Below are 27148 nucleotides of genomic sequence, written 5' to 3'. Positions count from 1 at the left end.
TCAGTAACCACATATGGCTGTTTATTTCATACAGGGCTCTGTACAAATTATTTACACGTATTCTTTACAGAATAGTAAACCACTTGAAGGTAAAAACTCTTTCTTCTCATTGGCAGGGGCTAATCCTGATGTCAGCAAAGCTATAAATCATATGAACTTTCTCCTTTCTAGGCCACAACAGAAGCAAATGCCACCTGTTTTCCTGGAATCCAAAAAACCGTGGCCTTGGGACTCTGATCACATGCACCTCCCCCCTCCTCTTCCCCATCACTTCCCTTCAGTATTTACAGACAGACCCGAGATTTGTGGCAGGAGGGGCCAATGCTGTACACTTGCAAAGATGATGATAAGACAAATTTGCTGTGGAAGACTGGGAATATCTGTCACATCATCTAGATCTTGGGAAAATTCCCTCTGTCTTGATAAATCTACCTTTTTCTAGATTAATCCACCTTTTTCTAGATTAATCCATTCATATCACGCTAACCCCAGATGGGACTCCAGCTATGGAGAATGATCCGTTGTTTTTGGCTATAAAGTGCTTAGTGTAACTCATGTAAGTAGATGCCTCTTCTAACCACTCTGCACACTGTGAGAATACGGGGAGGATGTGGAGGTCTGGTGTGGTGGGAGGGAGTGCTTATGGCATGTTTAAGAAAATACCTGCCTAGAGAGCACAGTGCCCGAGACAGACCAGGAAAAGAAAAGTACATGGCTGCTTCTTACCATACACCCCAGCTCTTCAAAGCAGCAAAAGGCACTTTTTTCCAAGCCACAGTTAATCTAAAACAAACCTAGGTTTGCTTACACGAAAAGCCGTATCAGAAGAACTGAATATGCATCGTGTTCCCTAAGGCCTGGAGAGTCCTTAGGAAGCCTGGAGCAGTGGGGCTGGCTGTCCCAGGCTCCCACCACACGCTTCAGGCTGCAGTTCGTCCCTTTCTGGGTGCTGACAAGTTCCCAGTGACATTTCCAACCAGGAAGGAGAGACCAGCAGCTGAAGAGATAGGTCAAACGCAAAAGACAAAACCAAGATCATGACTGGATGCTGATCTGGGGGGTAGAAGGGAGACTGAAGGAAAACATGAAGGAAGGAAGGGAAGCTGGACAGGAAGTGGGCACTGCGGAAGTGTGGGGCTGTTTATAAACAGCAGCTCTGGCTGAAGTGAAGTGCTAAATGCTTGAGTAGAAAGGAAACCTCAGGGTTTTAGAAGCTCATCCTTCTGATGAGAACTATTTTTTTCTTCCATGAAGGAACTATTATTTTAAAAGTGGTGGTGGTATTTTACATGTTGGATGTGTGTAATTCTAAAAATAGTAGTAAATGTACATTTTTATAACCACTGCGTGGCTTGTGGAAGAGAGTAACAAGAAAAAAAAAAGGCAGGCAAAAACCAGCCTATGTCAGGGGTCCTAAAACTTAATTAACATTCCTTCCTGTCTGACTGGAAATGCCCAAGTGATTTCTAGGCTGAAAATAGGTAGGATTTACCTACTAACCTAGCTCACATGTGTCTCTTAGATTTCTGACCAGCTTGGAGCTGTTCTTAAAAGGGGCCAATCTTGCTCCCAGGCCAGCCTCCTCTGCCCCATCCCCTTCATTCCCAAGTCTGACTAAAGCAGCAGCTCCGTCCTTCTTTGTCCAGCTGAAGCAGACAGACTGGAGGAGCCGCCAGGAGGGCCTTCAGTGGTCCAGTTAACTTACGAGCAGCCAAGACATTCCCCAGTGACCAGGCCCAGTGGGTTCCAAAGGCACCCAGGAGCTGCAGAGACCCATTTCCTTCAGCATAAGAGGAGGCAGCAGAGAGCTCACTCAGGCCACGAGAGAGAGGAGTTCTGTGCTCAGGCCCCCGAGTGCCCAGCGTCATGCAGGCTCTGCTACTGGCCTCTGAAGCAAAGGCATCCATGAACAGGAGGGAAAGGGTGCAGGAATAGAAAATCCTTGACAGAAACCCTTTTAATAAAGGAAATTCCACCCCCTCCCAATCTGTCCATGGAAGGGTGAGACTGTGACGTCATGTAAGAGGAAGTATCTTCGCTAGCATTTAGGGAAACAGCTGCAGCTGGAACTTTGGGGCCCACTCCAAGGCACTTTTCACCACGGCTAGGGCGGCTGCTCCAAGCGCCACTGTCAGCCCCATCACCGCCAGCTTCACAAAGCGGTTGGTCCTTGGTTTGGTCAGGACATCTTTTGTTCGCTCATCAGGCCGCAGGAGTCCCCGAAACCGCTGCCGCAGTACCGTGTCAGGCCTCTGCTGCGCAGATGCCAGCTCAAAGTCTTTGAACGTAGAGGCAGCCGTTCTGCAAAGGGGAAGGAGACAGAAGGGAATGGGATGAAAGAAGAAGGGGAAAAAAAATGGACTAAATAGTCTTGAGGGCAGAGCCATCCACTGCTCAGAAAACTCTTCTTGATCAAGACCCATGAAGTCTCAAGTGGGGATTCCACTGGCATAAGCACAGGTCTCTGGAAAAACCACTCCACCCTGTCCCTACCAGACACAATTGTCCATCACTCTGCTCACTAACAAACACCCCTGTGCAACCAGTGCCTCGGCCCCACTCACTTCTCGGTTTGCGGCTGGGCAGCTGCCTCTCGAGCAAGTTCGGACGGGGGAAACTGAACAAAGAGGTCTCCTGCTCTACTGATCAGTGTCTCATAGGGCAGGTCCTGAGGGATCTGGGACAACAGGTGGTGGACCGAGGCCATGTCGCAGTCACAATCCAGGACTTCCTGCTCTCGATACAACACGATCTGTGGGGAGCAAGGCCTTGCGTCAGAGACCAAAACACACAAGGGCGTGGCCCCTTCATTTCATTTTCCTTAGGGGTGATATAAATCAGTACCAAACAGGGCTCACCCAAAATGTTCAGCAAATTCCTGTATCTATCTGGGAAGTGACGCTATACTTATCTGAGTGCTTTTCCCAATGGGCCAGCACTTCCTGCTAGAGGCAAACTTCCACACCATGACATGAGAGGCTGACAAAGGAAGGAGGTTTTTTAGGAGGAAGGAAAGGAGAGAGATTACTGGAGATACCTTGAGCTCTAGCAAAGAAGAAATGGTTCAAAACAGTAGAAAGAATGGTCTTGCTTCCTTCAAAACACAATGAAGAACACCACCTCCACCCTCACGTCTGATAGTTCAGGCCTCTCTAATAACTGGAGGCCCTCATCCCCGACTAAAAACCATTTCAACTTTCCATCATAATATCATGCCTCTTCTTAAACCTGGAGTTGGCCATTTGCACTAGCTCCAGGAGTTGTCAACATAAACCCTAATAATTCACAATGCACATGAGCATTTAAAGGTTAAGAAGAATCAAACAGTAAACAATCTAACAACTTTGTTTAACCAGCATTTTTACACAGAATATTTTTGACTCCCATGACTCTCCCAGTAACATTCCAAGAACAGTGTCCAGGACGCCAGCCCAGGAAGTGCTGTCTTTTTTATCTTTCCATAATCACCAGGTTTCCTTTTAGGGAAGATAATCAAGCTGGTCTGGGGGGCACACGCCAAACTGCTGACTCATGGTCTGTACCTACCACAGCTGCAAAGTAAATGGGCATCAGCGGGTGGCAGGCCAGGAAGAAGTCGTATAACCGCACGACGTGCCTGAAGTCAGACAGGACGTGCCCGAACCAGGTGATGAGCCAGCTGAGCGCAAAGATGGTCCCCACCTCGGCACTAGGAGCAAGGGAATCCAGAGGTTAGGTTCCCTGCTGAGTTATCCTGTCCCTCTCCCTGGGCCTTCTTTGTCCTCAGTGCTGTGTGAAGAAAGTAACTGGGGAACACACTTTCTAGAAAATTCAGCTGCTGCTAAATTCAGCATCTTTTCCTCACAAAATATTATAGAAAGTCCTTGCAATATACTCCACATCGTGGCATTAATACCACTGTAGAGTCCTGGTTGGCCTTATCTCCTTGGGTGCTCTCATAATGGCCAAGAAATGTCAATTCCAGGAACAAGAATCAGCTGTTTTCAGAGAACTACATCATTTTCCTTCTGGGAAAGTCACACTCTTTTGGGGGGCACAGGCATCTATTCTTAGGCTTGAAAACATAACTGTATTAATTGTATAGTTAACATGAGATGACTGAAACACCTTAAGTCACAGTCTTTTTTTTTTTTTTAAAGAGAGGCAGGTATTGGCCAAGGACACACTTCCAACTAAACAGAAGAGAAAAATCATACAAGAATTATAAAGAAATATTTCTTCTCCTTGGTGTGTGGTAAATGGCCTCGGGTCCTACAGGACTCTGTACTTCTGTTGCAGCAAAAACCTCAAAGTCTATCCTGGCATACTTAGCTCGCCCACCTCTCTCCACTAAATGCAAACTCTTTAAGGGCATGGGCTGTGATATCTGCATTCCTTGAAGACCACAGCACGCAAAAGTGTTCTAAGACTGAGCACAGAACTGAATTATCTAGATTGCTGGTAACTGGAAAGGACAACTCAGAAGAACCTAACACTAATCAACATAAGATGATGACGCAATTGAGCTAGACTTGTGAAGAATAAACAAAGGCTAGGAGAAAGCTGAAGAGGGGTGTCTGTGTGTGTGTGCATGTGTACACATAAATGTAGACACATATATACCTCTGCATGAAGTCATGGAGTTCTGGATTCACCTGGTCAATGATGGGCATCAGATAGTTTAATATATACTTGGTGTTGTCCATTGTTGGGTCCATGAAATCCCTAGGAGACATTTCAATGAGCTTGGTCAGACCAAATGCTTGGATCAGGGTTGGGGGCAGTTGGGAGTGGGGTTCAACTCACTGAAAACACCAGCTAGAAAACGGGCTGAGGAGTTATCCCCGGGGGGAACTGTCTTCTGCCCTTTTGCGCGGATACCTGAGATGGTGGGTAGACAGCTTCTCTACCAGGGATGTTGCCAGCCTCTCGCCAAGCACCAGCAGAAATGTGACCACAATGTCGTGGTAGCCCTGGTAGTAGTGCAGCTGCGGGTTGCGCTCCAAGATGAGGAGGATGATGTCGATCAGCTCTTCCTGCAGCCCTTCTCTCTGTTCTTCTGGCATACCTGGGGGAAGGAAGTGGAGGGGAGAAACACTGAACAAGGCAAGCAGTCTAGTAACATGGAGGTAAGGAAGACGGTAAGCTGCGGATATGCAGAGAAACTATTTAGTAAAGTAAAACAACTTGGCAACACATTCATGATCCATATGCTGGTGATAGCCGCCTGGCCATGTAGGAAAGAGCCACAGACTTGGCAACATCACAGTCGGGGAACCCAGCCAACAACACCATCTTAACCAAGTCACCACAGGGCGTGATGCCAGCAGGGGGATTACTGGGCAGCATGTGCCTCTTGATGTGCTGGGGTGAAAAGAACTCAACATCGCTTCTGTGGAATTCCTATCAAGAGTGCATCACCTGAATCTTACAAGGAGGAAATAAAAACTGAGGGGGATTTTATAAAGTAACAGGCCTGTCATAAAACACAAAAGAACTAGTCCAGACTAAAGGAAGCTGAAGAGACATGAAGAGTGAATGGAAAATGTACATTTCCTATAAGGAACGTTATTGGAATAAATGGCAAAATATGAGTAAAATCTGTAGATTAGATAGTAGTATTTTTTGTTACTGATTTTAAGTGTGACTATGTATAAAAGAATTGTTTTTTTAAAAAACACACACTGAAATATTTAGGGATAAGGGGGCACCATGTATGTAATTTATTCTTAATAGCTCAGAGGGAAAAAACATGTGTATGTATGGGGAAGGAGAGAGAGAAAACAATACTACAGCAAAATCTAGTCAAAGGTTGATGTATAAAGAAATCTGGGAAAAACCTACCTGGGGAATTCTGTGTCCTACTTTTGCAGCCTTTTTGTAGGTGTAAAATTACATAAAAGCAAAAAATTTAAGAGATGTGTGCTCCCCTCAGAATCAAACTAAATACCACAGGAAGCACTGATCTTGACCCAGAGATGCAGCTGGAAACAGAGGAGCTGGTCTCGGGAGCTCTTTCAGCGCAGACACCTAGTCTGGCAGCGGTCAGCGTGGCTCCTCAGCTCTTCTGGCTCTTACCATAAAAAAGCCAACCCTTGGCCTCATGACCTGTGTTAGGAGGATGGCACACAATACAGCTTTCCCACACCATTAGGTTTTCCAGTCAAAAGTAGATCTTGTGAGAGAAAACAGCTAACGCAACAGCCCAGACTGAACTGAAAGAAAGGTTTTTAGGTGACAGTGATGCTCGTCTCTTGTGCACTTTTACCCATCCCTTCTCAAAAAGGCATATTGTAGAAGATAAAAAAGAAAATGTAAACCAAGTACTGTGGTCAGGTAAAGTAGAAACAGTGAGAGAAAAAAGTAAGCCTTATTTGAATTTTTGGTATAAAAGTGGTCAGCTAAGCTCAGAAGAACATGAATGTAAAAAGAATATGAAACCACATGGAAAGTTCTGTCTGGAAGAATAATATCCTGGACTGATGTCACATAAATGGAAGAGGAATAAAGGGCTCAGAAGGAAACCAGGTTACCTAGGGAAAAATATGAGATGCATCTGTCCTGTGTGGTCTCCTCAAGACCAGAGAACAGGAGAAGGGGACCGGACTGCAGGTGTATGTGTTTATCAAAACCAAGACAGCAAGCTACTGGCTACACAAGAATCATAAAAGACTTTCTGGGAATCAAGACTGTAAACAGGAGGGATGCCCTTTAATAAACAAAATCCAATGCCAGAGCATGGGCTCAGAAGAGTGAGGCAATGGGTTCTGAGACTCTTGTTCCCTCTAGCAACTGCCCTCTCTTCAATTCAAGGACTTGAGAGGTGGAGTTGCGAAAGGAAGAGAAACAGATGAGGTCCACTGCCCAGTTCCCTTCACTGTGAAAGTGGAGACAACTGCCATTCTTAGTATTTCTGGGAATGGAGAGACAATTTCAGTAACAGACTCTTTAAACATGTAGTGACTGGCCTTCCTTCTAGTCCAAGGCCCCAGTACATGTATATGCAAGATTGTTTGTTGTTGTTTAGTCTCTAAGTGTGTCCAACTCTTTTGTGACTCCAGAGACTGCAGCCCTCCAGGCTCCTCTCTCCATAGGATTTCCCAGGCAAGAATACTGGAGTGGGCTGCCATTTCCTCCTCTAAAGGATCTTCCAGACCCATGGATTGAACCTGAGTCTCCTGCAATGGCAGGCAGATTCTTTACCACTGAGCCACCAGGGAAGCCCATAGGCAAGATACTGCTACTTATAAATGAAGGTATTAACAGTTCCTGCTAGTGACATTTCCAAACCTATCTGCTCTTTAAAGTCAGACTGATGGCTCTAGAAATCCCTATGAAGTCTCTTCTGTAGCTCTAACGGGCAGGGGGAAAACCCTCTTCTCTCATTTACCACCTCTAAGCCAAGAGAAATTATTTTGGGCTCAGGCCTTCACAGTGGGGGTCTGAATGGACTAAGTCAATGAAAGAATGACTCAGCAGACTGGGAGCATGACGGGTCCCTGAGGAGGGAGGGTCCTGGACATGGTCACGTTCTGTGCTAGGACATAAACGTCTTGGGACGAGCAAACCCAACAGAGTAATGTAACTGAAACTGGACTGAAGCCACCCTACCAAACCTCCCCCTCCCCCCTCCAAAGACAGACAGAGCGTGTCTCACCAGGCGGGAACCGCCGTAGAGACCGCCGGACATCCAGGAGCACTTGTTGGTAGTCCTTGCTCACCTCTCGTAGGTTTTCTCCTATTGGAGGAGAAGGAACACGTTATTGTAGGAATGCCTGGGAAGCCACAGCAAGAGCAACACATCCTGGCATGACATAAAAGGCCTGGAAGACACACTCAAGGCTTTTCCTTGAAGGGGATATGACTCAAGATACAACGTGTGGACAGGAACCCCTGGTTTAGTTCCAAACATGCTGTTTCATGCAAGTCATGATGACCATGAGAGGAAGGCAGACAGATTATCCAGGAGCAATAGAGCAGCAGCGGAAAAGTCAGGAGGCCAGGACCCACTGTGAGTTACTGGGAACCACTCTGAATTTCAAAGTTCACATCTGTAAAATGGGGATTATTCCCTTCCATGTGTACCTCTCAGATTTCTGTTAAGCATCAAGTAAGATCATGAATGTGGAAACCACTGACTGCTGGAAAAACTCTAACATCTATAAAGTGTAGGGAAGATTGAGCTGTTCAGAAAGGAGTATTAAGATAAATGTATATGGAGAAGAACCCAAGCTCTCTTAACCCTGAAATTCTAAAACTAAAACACTGGTAACAGGAGACAGTACTTGTGTTCAGTTGTTAAGCCCAACTGAAAGCAAGGAGGCAGACTCCAGCTGTTATATATGTAACAAGTGCACATTTCCTTCATAACAGAAATCAAAACTTACCAGAGGAGCCTGTAGAATACTTCCCCACACACAGACTTCATCTTAAAAAGATATGAGAAATTTGGAATTTGACAGAACACCATCTCAGGTTTTAGAGTGTGAATATGGCAATGTCTATTCCTTCCAACAAAAGATCACTGCTCTGAGGCAGCCCAGGTCCAAAGACAGTAACAAGTGGCAACTTAAAACATCTACTTGGCCACACCATGAAACTGTGAACTTTTTATTGGTTGTGGCTGTTTTAATCCTCTCTGGTACCTAGCACACATTAGGAGCACAACTGTGTGTGTGTGCTAAATCACTGCATCCCCATGGACTGTAGCAGAATTAGTACTTGCCAAATGAATGAAAGAATCCCCAACACCTGGACTGTTGCCAAACATAGTAGGAAAGCAATAAACGTAAACTCAATGAATGACAGAGCGGATTCAGAGTTTTCTGTACTTTCTTTTGTATTCTGCACTGTATTCTAGAAACGTTTTTTTTATTACATGGGTCTTGCAGATAAAGTACAGTTAGTTGTCCCTTGGTATTTGAGGGGGACTGGATCCAGGACCCCCAAGGATAGCAAAATCCACTGATGCTCAAGTCTCATATATTAAACAGTTTAACATTTGCACATCCTCTTGTACACTTAAATCACCCTTAGATTACTTTCAAAACCTAACAGAATGTAAATGCTATGTAAATAGCTGCCAGAGCACAACAAATCCAAATTTTGCTTTTGGGAAATTTCTGGAGGTTTCTTCCCCCCAGAATATATGTGCGTGTGTGTACGTGCCTTTTTTTGGCCTTGCCAGGTGGAATGTAGGATCCTAGTTTTCTGACCAGGGACTGAATCCATGCCACCAGCGTTGGGTGTGTGGAGTCTTAACCACAGGACCTCTGCTGAAGTTCTTCTAGAGTATTTCTGATACATGGTTGGTTGAATCCTTGAACTTGGAGGGCCAACTGAAACAGCTTTTCATAGAATTACAGAAATTTAGAATTCAAAATGTTCTTAGTATTTCCCTATAAAAAGTATTTTTTTTTGTTTTGTTTTTAAGGACTATAAGAGGCATTATATCTCCGTAGAACCCCACGTTTCTCAAATGTCCATCTGTATCAGAATTATGTGGGATTTTTGCTAAAATACAGATTCTTGCTTCTAGGTGAATATAAACTGGAACATGCATTTTGTGTTTTGGCTGCACTGTGTGGTTTGTGGGATACTAGTTCCCGGATCAGGAATGGAACCCAGGCCCCTGGCAGTGAAAGCATGGACTCCTAACCACTTGACCATCAGGGAATTCCCAGAATATATATTTTTAATAAAGTCCCCTAACTAGCCAATAATAGCTCCCTCCCTACCTAATAAAAGCTCATTCCATTTTTAATTAAAATTTTATTTCGCAGTTTGGTCTTATTTTCACAGAAGGCCCAAGCATATCCTAAAACGCTTCAGGTGTTTACATGTCTACTCTTGGTTTGAAATGAGCATAAAAATTAAAGACCCTGGAATTCTTTTTTCCTTGCCTCCTAGACAAACTCCCATTACAGCAGCAATGTAACTAACTACCTGATATAGGAGGTGGATCATTGGTGTTGACATTGAGGAGCTTGGGCCACACTTTCCGCCTGATCTCATCAGTCAGGAGCCCTCCTTCACTGATCGCCATGCGTCTAAGGGCAGCCACATCAGTGGGCTCACTGTTCAGTGCCTGGTAGATCTCTGCCACTTTCTTTTTCCTTTTGGCATTAAAGTCTGCAAAACAGAACGGAAAAGGGCATTGGGCACATACTTACCGTGTGTATCTTTTCTGTTCAGGGCTCAGTCTCCTTACTTGGTTTGAAGTAAGGTAGATTTATTTAAAGTCAATTTACTGATGAGCATGGGCTTCCGAGGTGGTGCCAGTAGTAAAGAACCTGCTTGCCGAAGCAAGAGACGCAGGAGACATGGGTTTGATCCGTGGGTTGGGAAGATCCCCTGGAGAAAGAAATGGCAACCCACTCTAGTACTCTTTTCTGAAAAATCTAATAGACAGAGGAGCCTAGAGGGCTACAGTCCACAGGATCTCAAAGAGACATGACTGAAGCGACTTAGTATGCATACACACACACTGATTAGCATATATGGTGTGCGAAACACTAAGGAGACATACCATATAAGTAACAAAAAAGGAATTATAGTAAATGCTCAGTACATTTAGGCGTATCTAATAGCTACCGTTCATGTTTTCCTAAAGAATGCTGTGCTTCATTAATGCTAAACTTCACAGAGCATTGTTGTTGTTAAGTCAACTCTGCGACCCTATGGACTGCAACATGCCAGGCCTCCCTGTTCCTCACTATCTCCTCTCCTAGAGTTTGCCCAAGTTCATATCCATTGAATCGATGATGCAATCCAACCATCTCATCCTCTGTCGCCCTCTTCTTTTGTCTTCAAACTTTCCCAACAGCAGAGTCTTTTCCAATGAGTCAGCTCTTCGCATCAGGCGGCCAAAGTATTGGAGCTTCAGCTTCAGCACCAGTCCTTCCAATGAGTATGCAGGGTTGATTTTCCTTTTGATTGACTGGTTTGATCTCCTTGCTGTACATGGGATCTCAAGAGGCTTCTCTAGCACCACTTGAGAAAGCATCAATTCTTCAACCCTCAGTCTTCTCTATGGTTCAACTCTCACATCCATACATGACCACATATCTCTTAATATAATAAATTTTCTCTGTTATTTACTGAGGAAAAATGTACATGCATGTCACCAAAATTCAGTATTACATTTTTAAACAAAACCACATGTGAAAAACGCCTCTGGTTACATGCTAATACAATTGGAAAACATCAGAATCACATGGAGGTATTTTCAAAAGCAGAATGTCAAAGGGTATACTTGGGACTCCAGTGTAGCTAGCGGTAAAAGGGGCATGATACTGTTTCTCAAGAACCACATTAATCACTGGTGATCAGGAAGTAATGTATTAAGCATCTTACATCCTCATGTGATAGTTTGTTATTTATACACAGGCATTTTGCTGTGTTTAAATTACTTTTTTAGGAGACTAGTTGAGAGTTTTTTGTGGTTAATGTGCATCATACTATAACTGGCTCTATTTAAAATAATGGGGTAACAGGCTCTCAGAATTTTCATGCAGAATGTTTACTTCTAGGAACAGCAAACACAAGAAAAGTTAAAACTATTCAACCCACTGAAGAGATGTCACACAGCAGTGCGCTGTAATCGTCTGAAAAAAAGTATGAGCAGACACCAAGAGCTCAGACAGCTATGGGTCAGGCTAATCTAAGGAAGCATTATAGAAAAGTGAAATTTAAAAAGAAAGGGGAGCATTCAGAGAGGAGAGGAGGAGACCAGAAGAAAGGCTTAAAGACAGAAACACAGGCCCCTTCATTAGGAAGTATTTATGTAGCATATACGAGGGGCAGGGCATTAGCGCTAATGTAAAGTAGAAGATAACACTGGAAGGTAGGTCAGGCCTTAGAAAGGACTAACATCAGAAGGTAAGTGAGGCTTTTAGGACAGACACTAAGCGGCTTTCCTCAGTTATGTTCTATTCTGAGGCAACAGTATACAAACTGTTTCCATGACAAAGCCCCATATTGTTAACACAAATGAAAGGTGGTTCCAATAAGCCTGGTCACCTATCTATGAGAGAGAGCTGTGACATAAACCTTATAAACTCAAACCTTATAAACCGACTGGTTTGGAGTTCCATGCAATTGGAGATGCAGACAGGACAGGATGCTTTTTCACCCAGGTAAACCTGTTCTCCTGGCTAGACTGTTATTTTCCCTGGTGACCTAGTAAGTGAATCTGCTCCAGGCAGTCTGAGAGATTTCTGGTTTACATCTATATTTCTGGCATAGTTAATTGTTCATAGCAAACCCCTCCTCCCATCTGCACTCCCAAAAATGTCCCAGGTTGATGCTAAATTCAATGGTTACTCTATCTAGAAATCAGGAAAAATCAAGTCCCAATTCCCAATCAATCAGCACAGCACCAACTGTAACAAAATGCTTATTTACAAGGTGCTTCAAGCTCTTGGCCTGGACACGTCTTACCATCTATCCATGCACCTACCTGTCCGTTACTGTATCCGTTCACTGAGCACCCCGTCATTTCACAAGCAACTACCCACAGCGAAGCGCCAGGCTGTGCCGCGCTGCGCTTAGCCCCTCGGTCGTGTCTGACTCTCTGTGACCCCATGGGCTGTAGCCCGCCAGGCTCCTCAGGCCATGGGGAGTCTCCAGGCAGGCATACTGGAGTGGGTCGCCGTGTCCTCCTCCAGCAGATCTTCCCAACCCAGGGATCGAATCCACGTCTCCCGCATTGCAGGCGGGTTCTTTACCGTCTGAGCTACCAGGGAAGATCATGAATACTGCAGTGGATAAACTATCCCTTCTCTAGGGGATCTCCTCGACCCAGGAATTGAACCAGGATTTCCCGCATCGCAGGTAGAGACTTTACTGCTGAGCCACCTGGGAAGTCCATATAACAACATTGGATGAGACAAAATATGAGCAGCAATTGCATTTTTAGCAAAGAAGAAAATAAGATTAAAAAAAATTTTTTAACTTGAGTGTTCTTGTACTTTGTACTTTCTACACATCACAAATTAAGAACACTTAAATGGTAATACTGAATATTTTTTGAGGTATCTGATATTTATTTATTTATTTTTTTTTAAATTATTTTATTAGTTGGAGGCCAATCACTTTACAACATTTCAGTGGGTTTTGTCTTACATTGACATGAATCAGCCATATAGTTACACGTATTCCCCATCCCGATCCCCCCTCCCACCTCCCTCCCCACCCGACTCCTCAGGGTCCTCCCAGCCCACCAGGCCCGAGCACCTGACTCATGTATCCCACCTGGGCTGGTGGTCCGTTTCACCATAGATAATATACATGCTGTTCTTTCAAAACATCCCACCCTCCCCTTCTCCCACAGAGTTCAAAAGTCTGTTCTGTACTTCTGTGTCTCTTTTTCTGTTTTGCATATAGGGTTATCGCCACCATCTATCTAAATTCCGTATATATGTGTTAGTATACTGTAATGTTCTTTATCTTTCTGGCTTACTTCACTCTGTATAATGGGCTCCAGTTTCATCCATCTCATTAGAACTGATTCAAATGAATTCTTTTTAACGGCTGAGTAATATTCCATGGTGTATATGTACCACAGCTTCCTTATCCATTCATCTGCTGATGGGCATCTGGGTTGCTTCCATGTCCTGGCTATTATAAACAGTGCTGCGATGAACATTGGGGTGCACGTGTCTCTTTCAGATTTGGATTCTTCAGTGTGTATGCCCAGAAGTGGTATTGCTGGGTCATATGGCAGTTCTATTTCCAGTTTTTTAAGAAATCTCCACACTGTTTTCCATAGTGGCTGTACTAGTTGGTATCTGATATTTAGAAACCTTATTAATCTATTTGCTAAGAGTTTGGAAATTTTTCCTCAATTATTTTTAGACATATATCTACCCTGCCCCTTTTTCCACTTAAGCTATTCAGCAATCTGGGGGAAAGAAAAAGTGAAAGTGTCAGTCGCTCATCTGTGTTCAAGTGCAACCCTATGGGCTGTAGCCCACCAGGCTCCTCTGTTCACAGGATTTTCCAAGCAAAAATACAGCAGTGAATTGCCATTTCCTTTTCCAGGCAGAAAGGAAAACCACTGCTTATATCTTGCGGGAATTAACACTGTTTGCAATCAAGGGGACTTTTAGTGTGTGTTAGTCGTTCAGTTGTGTCCAACTCTTCGCAACCCCATGGATTGTAGCCCAACAGGCCCCTCTGTCCATGGGATTCTCCAGGCAAGAATACTGGAGCGGGTAGCCATTTCCTTCTCCGGGGATCTTCCTGACTAGGGATCAAACCTGGGTCTCCTGAATTGCAAGAAAGTTCTTCACCGTCTATTTTAACTATTTCTAAACCCAAATCATTGCTCCAATACTTATTTCTCTCAAAACTCTGCTTGGATTCTATTTAAGTCCTACATTTCAAAATTTACTGCTGTCATCCTGATTCTGATGCTCTGTGGGAACTCAATACATATGGGCGGAATAGAATAAATAATTTAACATAGCTACTGTTCCTCTGGAAAAATTGGCCTATAGTAAATGGCATTATTTCCCCATATTACTATTAATATTAAGAATATCCTCACTGTAGGGATTTCCCTGGTGGTCCAGTGGTTAAGAATCCACCTTCCAAAGAGGGAACACGGGTTTGACCCCTGGTCAGGGAACCATGAGCCCACATGTCATGGGCCAACTAAGCCTGTGTGCTGCAACCAGAGAAGCCTGCATGCCACAACAAAGAATTCGTGCTGCAATAAAGACGTGATGCTGTCAAATAAATAAATAAATTTTTAAAATTAAAAGAAGACAATACTCATTATATAACTCTAAATAGATTTATAGGCACTTTGGCCTTTTTCTAAATCTACTGGTGATTCCCAGGGTAGAATGCTGCTCAACTGTAGATTTTAGCTGTTGTCTGTTCAGACCCCAACATCACCTTTCTCAATCCCATATTTAAGTGATAAAATGTTAGTGGAAGATGAAGAAGGCACTCCTATGTGTGCCACACACAAACAAATATTTCATTGCACCTAATGTACAAGTTTTGATTGTGATATAAAAAGGTAGGAGAATACAGAAAAAAACTTAAATGATCTGGAGATGTATAAATTACATAGTGATAAGGTCAACTGTGAGACTACACAATGAGGGAGAAAAAGTTAATTGGAGTCTCAACCGAACAATTAATCTACGCATATCCTCTTTGCTACAGAAGGAGAAAAATCAGAGCTACTCTTGGGATGCATGGAAAAAGGTTAAAATAACTTTCCTCCTCCAGGGGATCTTCCCAATCCGGGGACTGAATCCGCATTTCCTGTGTCTCCTACATTGGCAGGTGGATTCTTCAGCAACTGTGCCACCTGGGAAGCCCAATGTCTAACTATCTATTTTAAGATAAATTTTACATATGGATTTTGGGGTAGGACACATTTCTGGACTTGAGAATGCTTTATTTGGCTTTGGGATAAAAGCCTACATTTCATCTACCGATTGCATGAAGTGAAGTCGCTCAGTCGTGTCTGACTCTTTGCCACCCCCATGGACTGACTGTAGCCTACCAGGCTTCTCCGTCCATTGGATTCTCCAGGCAAGAATACTAGAGAGGGTTGCCATTTCCCTCTCCAGGGGATCTTCCCGACCCAGGGATCGAACCCGGGTTTCCCGCATTGCAGGCAGATGCTTTAACCTCTGAGCCACCAGGGAAGCACAGACTGTATACATGTAAGTCAAATCCCCTTGAATCCTTTCTTCTCCAGTTTTGCTCTGCTTATATGAGATGTACTATATATTCCAAAACTGGTATCTTCCAAACCCTTTATAGTAAAGGTCTTGGCTTTCACAACCATGACAGAATGAAATGACTAACCTACAGCTGGCTGCAAAATACAAGGCACTGCTATAAATAAATCCCTGCTGTCTGAAAAGTAATTAATTCAACAGAGGAAAAAGGAATGATATTGGCATTACTTGACCAGCTCTCCATTAAAATGATCATTTAAATAAGGGGCACTGAAACAGTAGTTCTTAACAACTCTGATAAGGATGACTGAGTCTGTTATTGTCTCAAATCTCTCCCTACTCTGGCTATGGAAGTCAAGTAAAGATTTCTGTTTCCTCAGAGCAACAGGTATCTTCAAAAGCATCTGGCTTGGGAAACTTAATATATAGTTAAGGACAATGGCAAAAAATGAGTACTAGCTACACTTCCTCTAAAAGTTTTTCCACATCAGCAAAATACGTATCAGTGACTTAAATCAGGTAAATGATCTATACACTTAATATGCATCTTATGTGCACGAATAAAATTCCATACTGATTATTTGGTTTAAGCTTGCATATCAAGAAAGCTTTACAGACTTTAAACAGATGTTAAAATTAGCAACGCATTGTTGCTGTTGTTTAGTTGCTTCAGTCATGTCTGACTCTTCTGCGACCCATGGGCTGTAGCTCCCTAGGCTCCGCTGTCCATAGGATTTCTCAGGCAAGAATACTGGAGTGGGTTGACATGTCTTTCTCCAGGGAATCTTCCCCACCCAGGGATCGAACCTTGTCTCTGGCATTCTAGGCGTATTCTATACCACTGAGCCACCAGGGAAGCTCCCCTAGGCCTTAATCAAAACGATGGAAGAGGGAGGTCCCTGGTAGTCAGGTGGTTAAAACTCGGTGCTCCCAACGCCAAGGGCACAGGTTCAATCCCTGGTCAGGGAACTAAGATCCCACATGCCAAAAAAATAAAAATTATTAAAAAAAAAAACGATGGAAGAGCCAGTCAGATAGAGAGCCTCCCTGATAGACAGACACCCCCAGCTCCACTCCTTGAACTCCTGATGTTGATGCTGGAAATTAACTTAAAAATTTATGCTTACAAAAAAAGAGAATTACAGTGGGAGAGGAAAACCTAACCTTATTCTGATAAAGTTTAAGTGTTAGTCTCTCAGTCATGTACAACTCTTTGTAACCCCACAGACCCTCCAGGGTCTTCCGTCCATGGAATTCTCCAGGCAAGCATACTGGAGTGGGTTGCCATCCCCTTCTCCAGGGGATTTTCCCAACCCAGGGATCGAATCTGAGTCTCCTGCATTACAAGTGTAGTTTTTACCATCTGAGCCACCAAGGAAGCCCTATTCTGAGTAAGGTTCCCATCAAAAATAAACAAAAAAGAAACTGTTTTTGGAGGTCCCAATTAGTTTCAACAAACAGTACACAAATTAGCAGAGATTCAACGACTACCTGAAATATAAAGACAAGTACATATGAAGAATGATTGCTCTATCCACTCCCCAAAATGGAGAAAAAGAGAGTAAACCAATCCCATCACAACCTCCACAAAGGAGAGTTAACAGTATTAGTAACCTCTCCAATTCTCCAAGATGATGAAAACCAAAACACCAAAAATACGTAAATAAAACTCCTCTCATCTCTAAATTCCTCCCATTTATCCAGAGAAGCAAAATTCTGGACACTAGAGGATAAAGTCTCGCAACCTAGGCACAGTTGCACTCCAACAGGTCACAAGACCCATATGCCACTTGGGGCAATGACTATTATGCCATGAGGACAGATGTCATACAAACATCAGGAAAGGGTTACAAGGCCAAAGGGCCCAGAGGAGTAATATGAGGAGTGAGCTTCATTTCCATAGAGGACTGGAAGAGGAGAAAAAGGTAATAACAAAATGAATTCAGAGAAACAAAACTTGGGTTGCACTGGTGGTTGGTTCTGCTATGGGAATCATCCACCAGAGGATGGGAAAGTGGGAAAGTTACCTTACTCTTTCCCAGAGGGCAAAGAGATTATTTCACCTGGTACAGAGTAAACGTTAATAATTTTAACTGTCATGTATTAACCAGTCGGTAAAACATATTTGAAAACATAGTACACAATCAAACTCTTTCATGGAAATTAGTTTAAGGTGGTATAAAAAATAGACTTGCTTTTTACACAATTCCATAACATTAAAATAGGCAGCACAGGATTGGGACAGAGAATAGATTGGTAGTTGAAAGGAGCTGTGGAGAATGGGGCCTGCGGAGGGATGGTCTTTCTTTTTGGCATTAGAAATGCTGTGGAATTAAGACACTGCGATGGTTGCCCCACTTTGTAAAAATTACTAAGAACCACAGAACTGTACACTTTAAAGGGTGAACTTCACGGTAATTAAAAGAAATACGTGTCCAGCGCGTCAATCCAGACGACGACGACCGATGAATGAAGTTTGGAAAACTAGCCTGACCACTAGGGAGGCGGCCCTCCGGAGCCTGCGGACGTGGCCGGACAGTCTCGGCCGGGAGCGAGGCTTGGCCTCGGGTCTCGGACGAGATGGGACGTGGGTCCCCGCCGTCCTTCCCACTAGGGGGCTCGGGTCTGCCGCCAGTGTTCCTCCGGTCCCCTCAGCATCCGCTGACACCCCCCCCCCCCCCTCCCCAATGCCAGGCTGTCTTCCCCTTCAGACGTGACACGGGCCTTCAGTCTTTTCCTTTTTCGCTGTCCCGACCCTGGCCGGCGGCCCTGGGCGTAGCCCGCGCGGTCGTCCCTGGCCCCCCGGCCTGCGGCCCCCTCCTCCCGCAGCTGTCCCCTGCCCCCCCGGGCCGCCTCTATCCCGCAGGCCGCTCCTCGGCGCCCTGGCCGGCTTCCGTACCTGTCTTTTCCGCGCCGCCGTCCCAGCGGCCGGAGGTGGGGCCGTCACCCTGGGCAGTCCGGACAGCCATGTCCCGGGGGCCCGGGCTCGAGCCCGAGCCCCGGCTGGTGGCGGAGCAGACAGAAGACGCGGCTTCGGCCGCAGGTTCCAGCGCCTGCTCCGTGGAGCGAACTCGGCTTGGTCAGCCCGCGGCGCGCAGGCGTCCCCGCGCCGGCCCCGCCCCACGCCGGCACGTGACCACCCGCTACGCCGCGCGGGCGGCGGCGGGGCCGCGGCTGTCACCCGGCTGGCGCGCAGGCGCCCTGAGGGGCGAGCGAAGAGCTCGGGGAGCGCGCCACGGAGAGTTTGTTCCAACTGAACTTATAGAGCGTAGCAGTCTTGAAGTAATGTGTTCAGGAGCAGATTTTTATCATTTCTTTTGGTTTTCTTTATCTATAAAGTGATACGGATGATTATAGAAGTACTGGACTCACAAGAGTTCTTGGGAAAGTGTTTAGAGTATAGAAACTACTGGTGGCACTAGTAGTGGTAAAAGAACCTGCCTGCCAGTGCAGGAGACGTAAGAGCCGGGTTGCATCCCTGGGTTTCATGTCCATCCTCTGCAATCCAGGATCATGGTCCACCACCACATTGTCAGTCCTTTTTAAAAAGGTCCTCTGAGTAGTTTTCAGGAGCAGTAAAGACTGAAGTTAACCTGATTTTTAAAACTAATATTCAATTTACTAAAATTAGAAATCCTCAAACCTTGCTTTTCCTTGATTTCAACTGACATTTTACAGTTCCATTCATTAATCTAGTACGTTTAAACAATCACTTCTTTGGTACTATGAGTAAGACGGTATAGAGCCCTCGGAGGACAGACCCGGCACCCCTCTTCCATGTCCTCTGCGGGTGGCTTGTTGTGGAAAAACTTTAGCCTCCTAGGCCTTCCTCAAGTTCCAAGGAATAAATTTAATTAGAGAAGTGAGGGAAAAAAATATAGAAAGGAAGGAAAACAGTCAAACAAGACAAAATAATAGTTTAGCCAAGGCCCTTTAAGTTCCTTCTCAGGGGCTGTAGATATACTGGGAGCCATATCCTTTGACTTGTTTGGCAGATCCTGAAACCCCCACCAGGAGAAAAAAGTTAACTATATGCTGCCCACAAGCATGTAGACCCCAGTCCAGTTGAAACCGGAAGGTTGATGATGTTGACTCCTGATTACTTCACCACTAAGGAGTAAGAAAAATGTCCAAGAGCTGATCGCACACCATACAACCCCTCCCTCACCAAGTCTTTGAAAACCTTTCCCTGAAAGCCATCAAGGAATCTGGGTCTTTTAAGCACCAGCTGTGTGGACTCTGTGTTGACACCCTGCAATAAATGTTGCACTTTTCTTCTCCATAACCCTGGGTCGGTAGGTTGGCTTTGTTGTGCATGGGCCAACAGAACCAAGTTTGGTTTGGTAACTACCATTAATAAAACTTTATCAATTAATTGCCTTTGAACATTTGCAACTGCATTTATAAATGTAATAATTCATTTTTCTTTTTAAAGTACCACAAAAATATTAACAGTTTAAAACATTTCTAATTTTTAAATCATAGTTGTGATTAAAAGGTGTTTATTGCTTTGGAAGAAAAAATTAGGTCAACCCAATCTGGGAGTAGCATGCTGAAGCAATTTGGGATGTTTCTTCCCTTCTCAGTCACTGTGCTGGCCAGTTGAGCCAGCTGGATTCCTGCTTGCAATAGTGATGAGACGTGACTGGCTCCCCTCTCCACCATCACAACTCTAGGGCTAAATAGTGTGTGGTTATTGTGAAGTTTGGGCCAGCTCACATCCTCTGTAAAACAAGAAAGTGGCTGGCTCACCAGGAAAAGGAGGAGAGGGCCAACTACTGTCAAGTGCTCAAGAAGATGGAACAAGGTGTCCCTTAGAGATAATCAGTTTCTGTCCCAGACTGGTACCCCATCTTCTGAATAGCACTTTTTTTTTTTTTTTGGCAGCTTCATGAAGCTAGCAGAATCTTCATTTCCCGACCAGGGACTGAACCCCAGGCCCTCAGCAGTGAAAGCATGGAGTCCTAACCACTGCACTGACAGGGCATTCTTTTTTTTTTTTTCAATTCTTCCACTCATTCAATCAGTATCTACTGAGTCTTCCTTTATGAGAGCCCCTGCCCTAGCAGGTGGACATATAGCAGTAAATAATAGATACAAAAAAGAAATGAAGAGATGATTAAATATAGTTTGCTTCTCTGACTGGCAAAAATTTACAGACTGATAATATCAAATGCTGGTGGGGATGTGGAAAAAATGGGCTTTGAGCAGCACTTACAGTTGCAATTCATCACCATGGAGTTCTAAATAAGAGGGTGAGCAAAGATGCTAGTGATTTTGCCTCTTAATTTCCCATGTCCACTCTTGTTTAGAGATTTAGGTGGCAGGTGAAAATTTTGAAGAAACCTTCCTGAGTCAATAGAAACTAGCCTATGATCTGAACACTGGTCATGCCCACTGCACTGTGGCTTGGGTGTGGAGCCCGCTGGGTTGGTCTGCCACTGACACTGGGAAACATTAATATCTTGGAAGACCCCCAGTGACAAACATGGAGATTACTGTTTGCTCAACAAACGCTCATGGTCCTCCCCCAGCTCATGCTAGGAGCCAACATAATGAAGCTTTAGTCTCTGTGCTCCGGGAAGCTCAGATTAGTAAGGGAGATGGATTTATCAAAGCGTGCCAAGTTTTAGGAAAGGAAGAAACTTAAGAGGGTTATGCAAGCCCAAAGAACGGGATCAACCACACACAAGGGTAGAAGAGGGTGATGAAGGGAAGTTTCCTGGGGTAGTGATTTCTAAACTTATATAGAGCAAAGGGCAGCAGTAAGTCAGTTGATGTAGGGAAGACCATTCTAGTCGGAGAAAATAGCACAGGCATTATCTTGAAGCTATGAGGAAGCAAATTGTAGTCTAGAAACTACAAGTGGTTTAGTTTTCTTAAAGCACAGCAGGAAAGACAAAATGAACTTTGACACTAGTGAGGGCAGAGAAGTGTGCAGGGACAAGCCAGACAGAATCTCTTCAACCATATTCAGAGTTTGGACTGGATGGAGTCAGCAGGGTGAATTAAAGAATTTTTTTTTTTTAGCATTGAATATGTTCTTTGATGTCATCTAGATTAATCTTTATCTCCAATAAGAATCACTTCCACTTTTCCATATAACAAAAGTTTATGGATGAAACCAGTGCTAGGCTATGAGATAGGCCATAGATTGAGTTGAGTTGTTCAACTTCTAATGGGAAAGAGACAAGTAACCAGGCAATTGAAAAGCCAAGTGAAAAGAGCTCAGAAGAGGGCAACCTAGAAATCTGGGAGAACACAGAAAATCCCAGAAACCAAGACTCCTAACTGAGTAAAGGGCACAGGAGCACCCGTTAGGTCTGTGTGGTAGGCAGGATTCTAAGATGGTCCCCCAAATCCCCACTCCGTGGTGTACATGCCTGATGAATTCCCTCCCTTTGAGTGTGGGCAGGACTTGTGACCATAATAGGATCTCAGTCTCATGATTCAGTGATGTTATATGGCAAAGATGAAGACATTCTGCAGAGGTAATGAAGGTCTTAGATCAGTTGATTCTGTTAGTCAACTTAAAGATTGGCCTGGGTGGACCTAATCAAGCAAGTCATTTAAAAGAAAGTGCAGACCTTCCCTAGAGACATTCAAAGTAGGGGATAGTCTCCTGTAGGCGTTTTATCAATTTGTGGTGTTTTCTTACAGAGCAAAGGGATGGACAATTTCACTACCCCTCCCCCCCCCCCAAAAAAAAGCTCAGGCAAAAAGATACACTGGTTCACATTAAATGAAAAGTTGTTGCCCTTCTACATCTCCTGTCTCTCAGCTGCCCATCTCTTCATGTTGATTGCATTCTTCCACAGGTCCTCGGTTCATAACGACTCTGGCAGCTCCAGGTTTCACATACTTCCTACATCTGACTCTATGAAATACAGCTGAATTGTCTTTGTTTCTGCATTTCCAAGAAAAGTTCCCAAACCCTGGTGCTGAGAGTGGGAAAGAGGTGGAGATTAATTTATGATTGCCCTAGGATTTACAATACACATCTTTAATTTACCAATTTGCCTTCAAATAATATCCTGCTTTCATGGGAAGTATAATAAAGACCTCACAACAGTAGATTCCCATTTCCTCCCTTTTGTTCTTCATGCTGCTATCATATGCTTTTTAAATTCCTTATTTTGCTTATTAAATTCCTTCCTCTTTCCGTTCTACCCCAACCCTGCCTCAACCTACACTTGCAGGCAACTGCTTAAGCACATTCTGTCACTACATTAGCTTGCATTTTCTGGAATATTATGTGGATGGAACCAGATAGTATGTAGTCTTTTTGGTCTAGTATTCACTCAGCATAATATTCTAAGATTGACCCATGTTGTTGCATATATCAAGTTTATTACTTTTTATTGCTTAGTAGTTCATTATATCCTGCAGTTCATTTATTCACATTTAAAAACTTTAACATGCTATAAATACACAATTCATTGTTAATATTTTTGCTTTAGATTAGGGGTTAGCAAAGGGTAATTCATACATGCCAAAATCAGCTCACTGACTTTGTACAGTCCATGAGCTAAGAGTGGCTTTTACAATTTTAAATTATTGGCAAAAAAAAAAAAAAAATCAAAGTAGGATAATTTGCAGCACATAAAACCTATATGAAATGCAAATCTAAATCCATAAGTAAAGTTTTACTGAAACACAACCATGCTTTACCTAGTGTCTAAGACTGCTTTCATGCCACAGCAGAGTGGTTGCAATAGAGATCATGTAATCAGCAAAACCTAAGTCATTTATTTGCTCCTTTAGAGTAAGTTTGCCTACCTCCTACTTTAGATTTAAGGCAATTAAATCTTTTAAAAATTTACTTTCACCTATTCCATTTACAGTACTCTTTCATTGTGTACGTTCAAGTTTCTGTCTGGCATCCTATTCCTTCTGTCTGAAGAACTTCCTTTAATATTCCTTTATTATTTCTTCCAGTAACATATTTCCTCAGTTTTTCCTTGTCTGAGAAAAGGCTTTATTTCCCCCCTCATTTCAAAAGATATTTTCAGTGGGCATAGGATTCTAGATTGAGTTTTTACTTTCAGTACTAAAGTCACTCCATTGTCTTCTAGCTTGTATGGTTTCTGATAATTCTTAAGCTTCCTCTACATGCAATGTCCCATTTTTTTTCTCCCCTTTGGGCTGCCTTTAAGATTTTTTCTTAACATTAAAAAAAAATTTAAAGAATACTTTATTTTTGGCTGCACTGGGTCTTCATTGCTGTAGGTAGGCTTTCTCTTGTGGCCAGTGGGGAGCTAATCTCTAGCTGCGGTACATGGGCTTCTCAGTGCCATGGTTTCTCTTGTTGCAGAGCAAGGGCTCTAGGGCATGCAGACTTCAGTAGTTGTGGCACACCACCTTAGCTGGAGTATGGAATCTTAGTTCCCAGATCAGGCATTAAACCTGTGTCCTCTGACATTGGCAGGCTGATTCTTAACCACTGGACCACCAGGGAAGTCCTTTTAGTATTTTGAATATGGTATGCCTAGTTGTGTGTGTATAAATTTATGTTCTTAGAGCTTCTTGGACCTCTCTGTGGCTTGGTGTCTGTCCTTTGGCCTCTTGTGCCCCAAGCCATCCACCATAAGAACATGCCCTGGGTATCTGCTGCAACTTCAGCATGGGACCCAGAAGGAACTACATGGAGCCTGAAACCAAACACAGGAGCTCAGTTCAGTCCCATCAATCCTCAAGCTGAAGCTGAGCTGCTTGGCTGAACCCACTTTAGATCAGCTGAACTATAGTTGACCTAGAGATCTGTGTGAGGATAATGCAAGGACCAGAGAGCAAAAAAAAGCAAGAGAAAATTTATCTTTAATGACTGGTTAGAAACCTGGACAGCGATCCCAGAACCACAGCTATACAAAGGCACTCTGTGAAGCAGAACCAAGCAACATACATGGATTCTGATGGCAAGTGTGGGCCCTGGCAGCTCGAACTTGCTAAGGCAGGGCCTCTGTCAACTCAGCTTCATGTATCCCCTCCTCTGCAAAGGCTTTCTTGATCATTCTCCCCTCATCAAGAGTTCAGGACTTCTTTCTTCCTAAGGAGTTTTTCTAAAACATGGTATCACAAACTCACCCTTCAGAAGCAACTATAGCTAAACTTTGCTTTCTTCTAAACTCTTTTCCCAGAGGCAGCCTTTTCAAGTGCCAGAGGATTCTTTGTTTTTACCTTCAAAGACACTGAGGTTGTCTTCTCTCTCCCTCGGGGCATTCAAATCCTAGCCCCTAGCCTCTGAGGCCCACCTGTATCCAAGTCACATGTCCTGGGGCCCACTGTGACTTCAATACCCACTTACCTTCAGGATGAATTCTGTCTTCCTTTCTGCCATCTGGAAATTCCCACTTCTTTCTTTGAAACTGGCTATTTATTTTAAAGTAAATTAAGTTATATCAGCATCCTCACATATTTAGAGGTAAGTACCTATCTTTAGAGCAATCCACTATGCTGACTAGCAATATGATTTTTTTCCCCCTAGGGAACAATTTGTTTTCTGCTTTTCTGTTTGACAATAACACATTTCCCCATGGTTGTGCATCTCATCTCTCCCAACCTCCAGTGTTTAGCATGGGGCCAGGCTCACAGACATCAGCACATGTTTACTGAGGGGCATATTTTATAAAAAAATGAATTCTGTAAAGACCAGTCAAGATGAGTAGAAAAGTAACCCTGATTCTGGGCTGAGGGGATGAAGTTGAGTGGGTGAGCAAGAAATTAGAATGAGTAAACAGCTATGAGAATTTAGGTTTCTTCATAGGAAGTGTACCACAGAATTCTCAGAACTGTTCAACAGAGAAGCAAATCCTCTCTTTCTAGATAAGTCTACAGATGTCTATCTATAGCTGAGACTCTGACTCATAGGATGAAATCAGGAAACCACTTGCCAGCTGCTGCTACTTTTCCTTTTTATCATAAGAGGAGCCAAGAAAATTCTGTCAAAGCAGGTGATGCAAGAGTGAAGCTGATTCAGAAATACCCAATCCCCTCAAGAACTTCTCCAAGAAAGGGATTGGCCATCCTGTAGTCTCCCATCTGGGGGTGTCTGGGGAAGAGCTTCTTACATCGAGGTCACTAAGAATCCCTGGTGATTATGACCACAGGGAGACAAATCCAGACTGTAATTTGCTGTAGTGCAAGAATATTTGGCTTTCAGTAGAGAAAAATTCAGAGACGAGAGTGGTAGGATCTTAGAGGCAAAGAGTGATGGGGGTGAGAACAGGCCAATGCTGGCCTTCATGCAAATTAGAAACAACCTGCATCTGTTGAAAACCTGTCATATTTAGGGCATGGATTTTTTTTTTTTTCCTTTTAAAACCAGATACTTAGAGCCATCTGCTGTAAAATTATAGAAATAAATGCACAAGTCTACAGCACTGCACAGCTTATGTGGCATCTTTTTCTGCACATGCACATGACCTACACAATTACACACAATTCAGAGTGGAGATGAATCTCAGCCTAACTTTACTATGTGCCAGACACTGTGGCAAGCATTTGTATCTAACCTGAATAACCACTTTACAAAATAGATACCAAGACTCAAATTTTATATATGAGAACAATATTAGAACCTCTGGGGCAGGGAGAAAGAGAAGAGGGGCAAAAGGGGCTTCATTTGTATTGGTAATACAGACTCCGGTGGGTTCATGGGTGTGTTACAGCTTCTTTACAACTTGGTACATCTAAAAAGTTTTACAATGATAATTTAAGTCATCTGTGAGTATTCAAGAGGTTAAACTACTGATCTAAAACTATACTCTTGTGTAGCGTAACTCTCAGCAGAACCAGAGCATGTGAAGTTCAACTAGGTTACTTCTTGGCAGTAGTTAAAATTTACCACAGAATCACAGTAAGGTTATAAAATCTCAAAAGCACTTGTCTACATTAAATTTGACTCCAGAATCAGACTACCCTGTGACACCCTCTGTATGTCTGTTCTACTTGGAGAACTGCCTGAATTTCACATTATTATACACAGATGGTGTAAAGCAGGGATATTGTGTGTGGCATCTAAGTCTCTTAAATTGGTCAGGATCATTGCTCAGCCTTCAGCCACTTAAGATTTCACCAAAGGCTCATTACATTACTAAATAAAGCAGCAAACATTAAATAAAAATTTTGTCGTGTTAATCCAGTCCGGCCTATATCTTATCATTACAGCTGCAAACCTATGAACAAGGATCTTCTGATCTTAAGATCTTATCCAACAATACTTCCAATTAACTTATTATATGTGAGGGAGGGGGAAGGTGGAACTGGGAGTGTACGATGGAATTACTATTTATTGAGCACCTACTAGGAACCTGGTAGGGCTTCCCCGGTGGTGCTAGTGGTAAAGAATCTGCCTGTTAATGCAGGAGACTGCTAATGCGAGAAATGCAGGTTCAATCCCTAGTTCAGGAAGATCCCCTGGAGAAGAAAACAGCAACCCAATCCAGTATTCTTGCTCAGAAAAT

At 43.6% G+C, this 27148-nt stretch overlaps 1 protein-coding gene across 1 annotated transcript; it reads right to left on the bottom strand.

Annotated features, from left to right (window-relative positions):
• Positions 1–18800, bottom strand: TBC1D20 (TBC1 domain family member 20). The gene is made up of 8 exons (XM_065921774.1): positions 18586–18800; positions 9925–10110; positions 7637–7717; positions 4861–5047; positions 4603–4704; positions 3547–3688; positions 2565–2752; positions 1–2301 (listed from the first exon to the last, which is right to left on the bottom strand). Exons 1-8 carry the CDS (start codon positions 18653–18655, stop codon positions 2046–2048), a joined length of 1212 nt encoding a protein of 403 aa, XP_065777846.1. The 5' UTR covers positions 18656–18800; the 3' UTR covers positions 1–2045.
• Between the last annotated feature and the right edge of the window lie 8348 nt (positions 18801–27148).

The sequence above is a fragment of the Muntiacus reevesi genome, chromosome 2, assembly GCF_963930625.1.
Source record: "Muntiacus reevesi chromosome 2, mMunRee1.1, whole genome shotgun sequence".
In the NCBI taxonomy this organism is placed as follows: domain Eukaryota; kingdom Metazoa; phylum Chordata; class Mammalia; order Artiodactyla; family Cervidae; genus Muntiacus; species Muntiacus reevesi.
The sequence above is the reverse complement of the archived record's forward strand: the minus strand, read 5'-3'. Positions and strand labels throughout refer to the sequence as shown.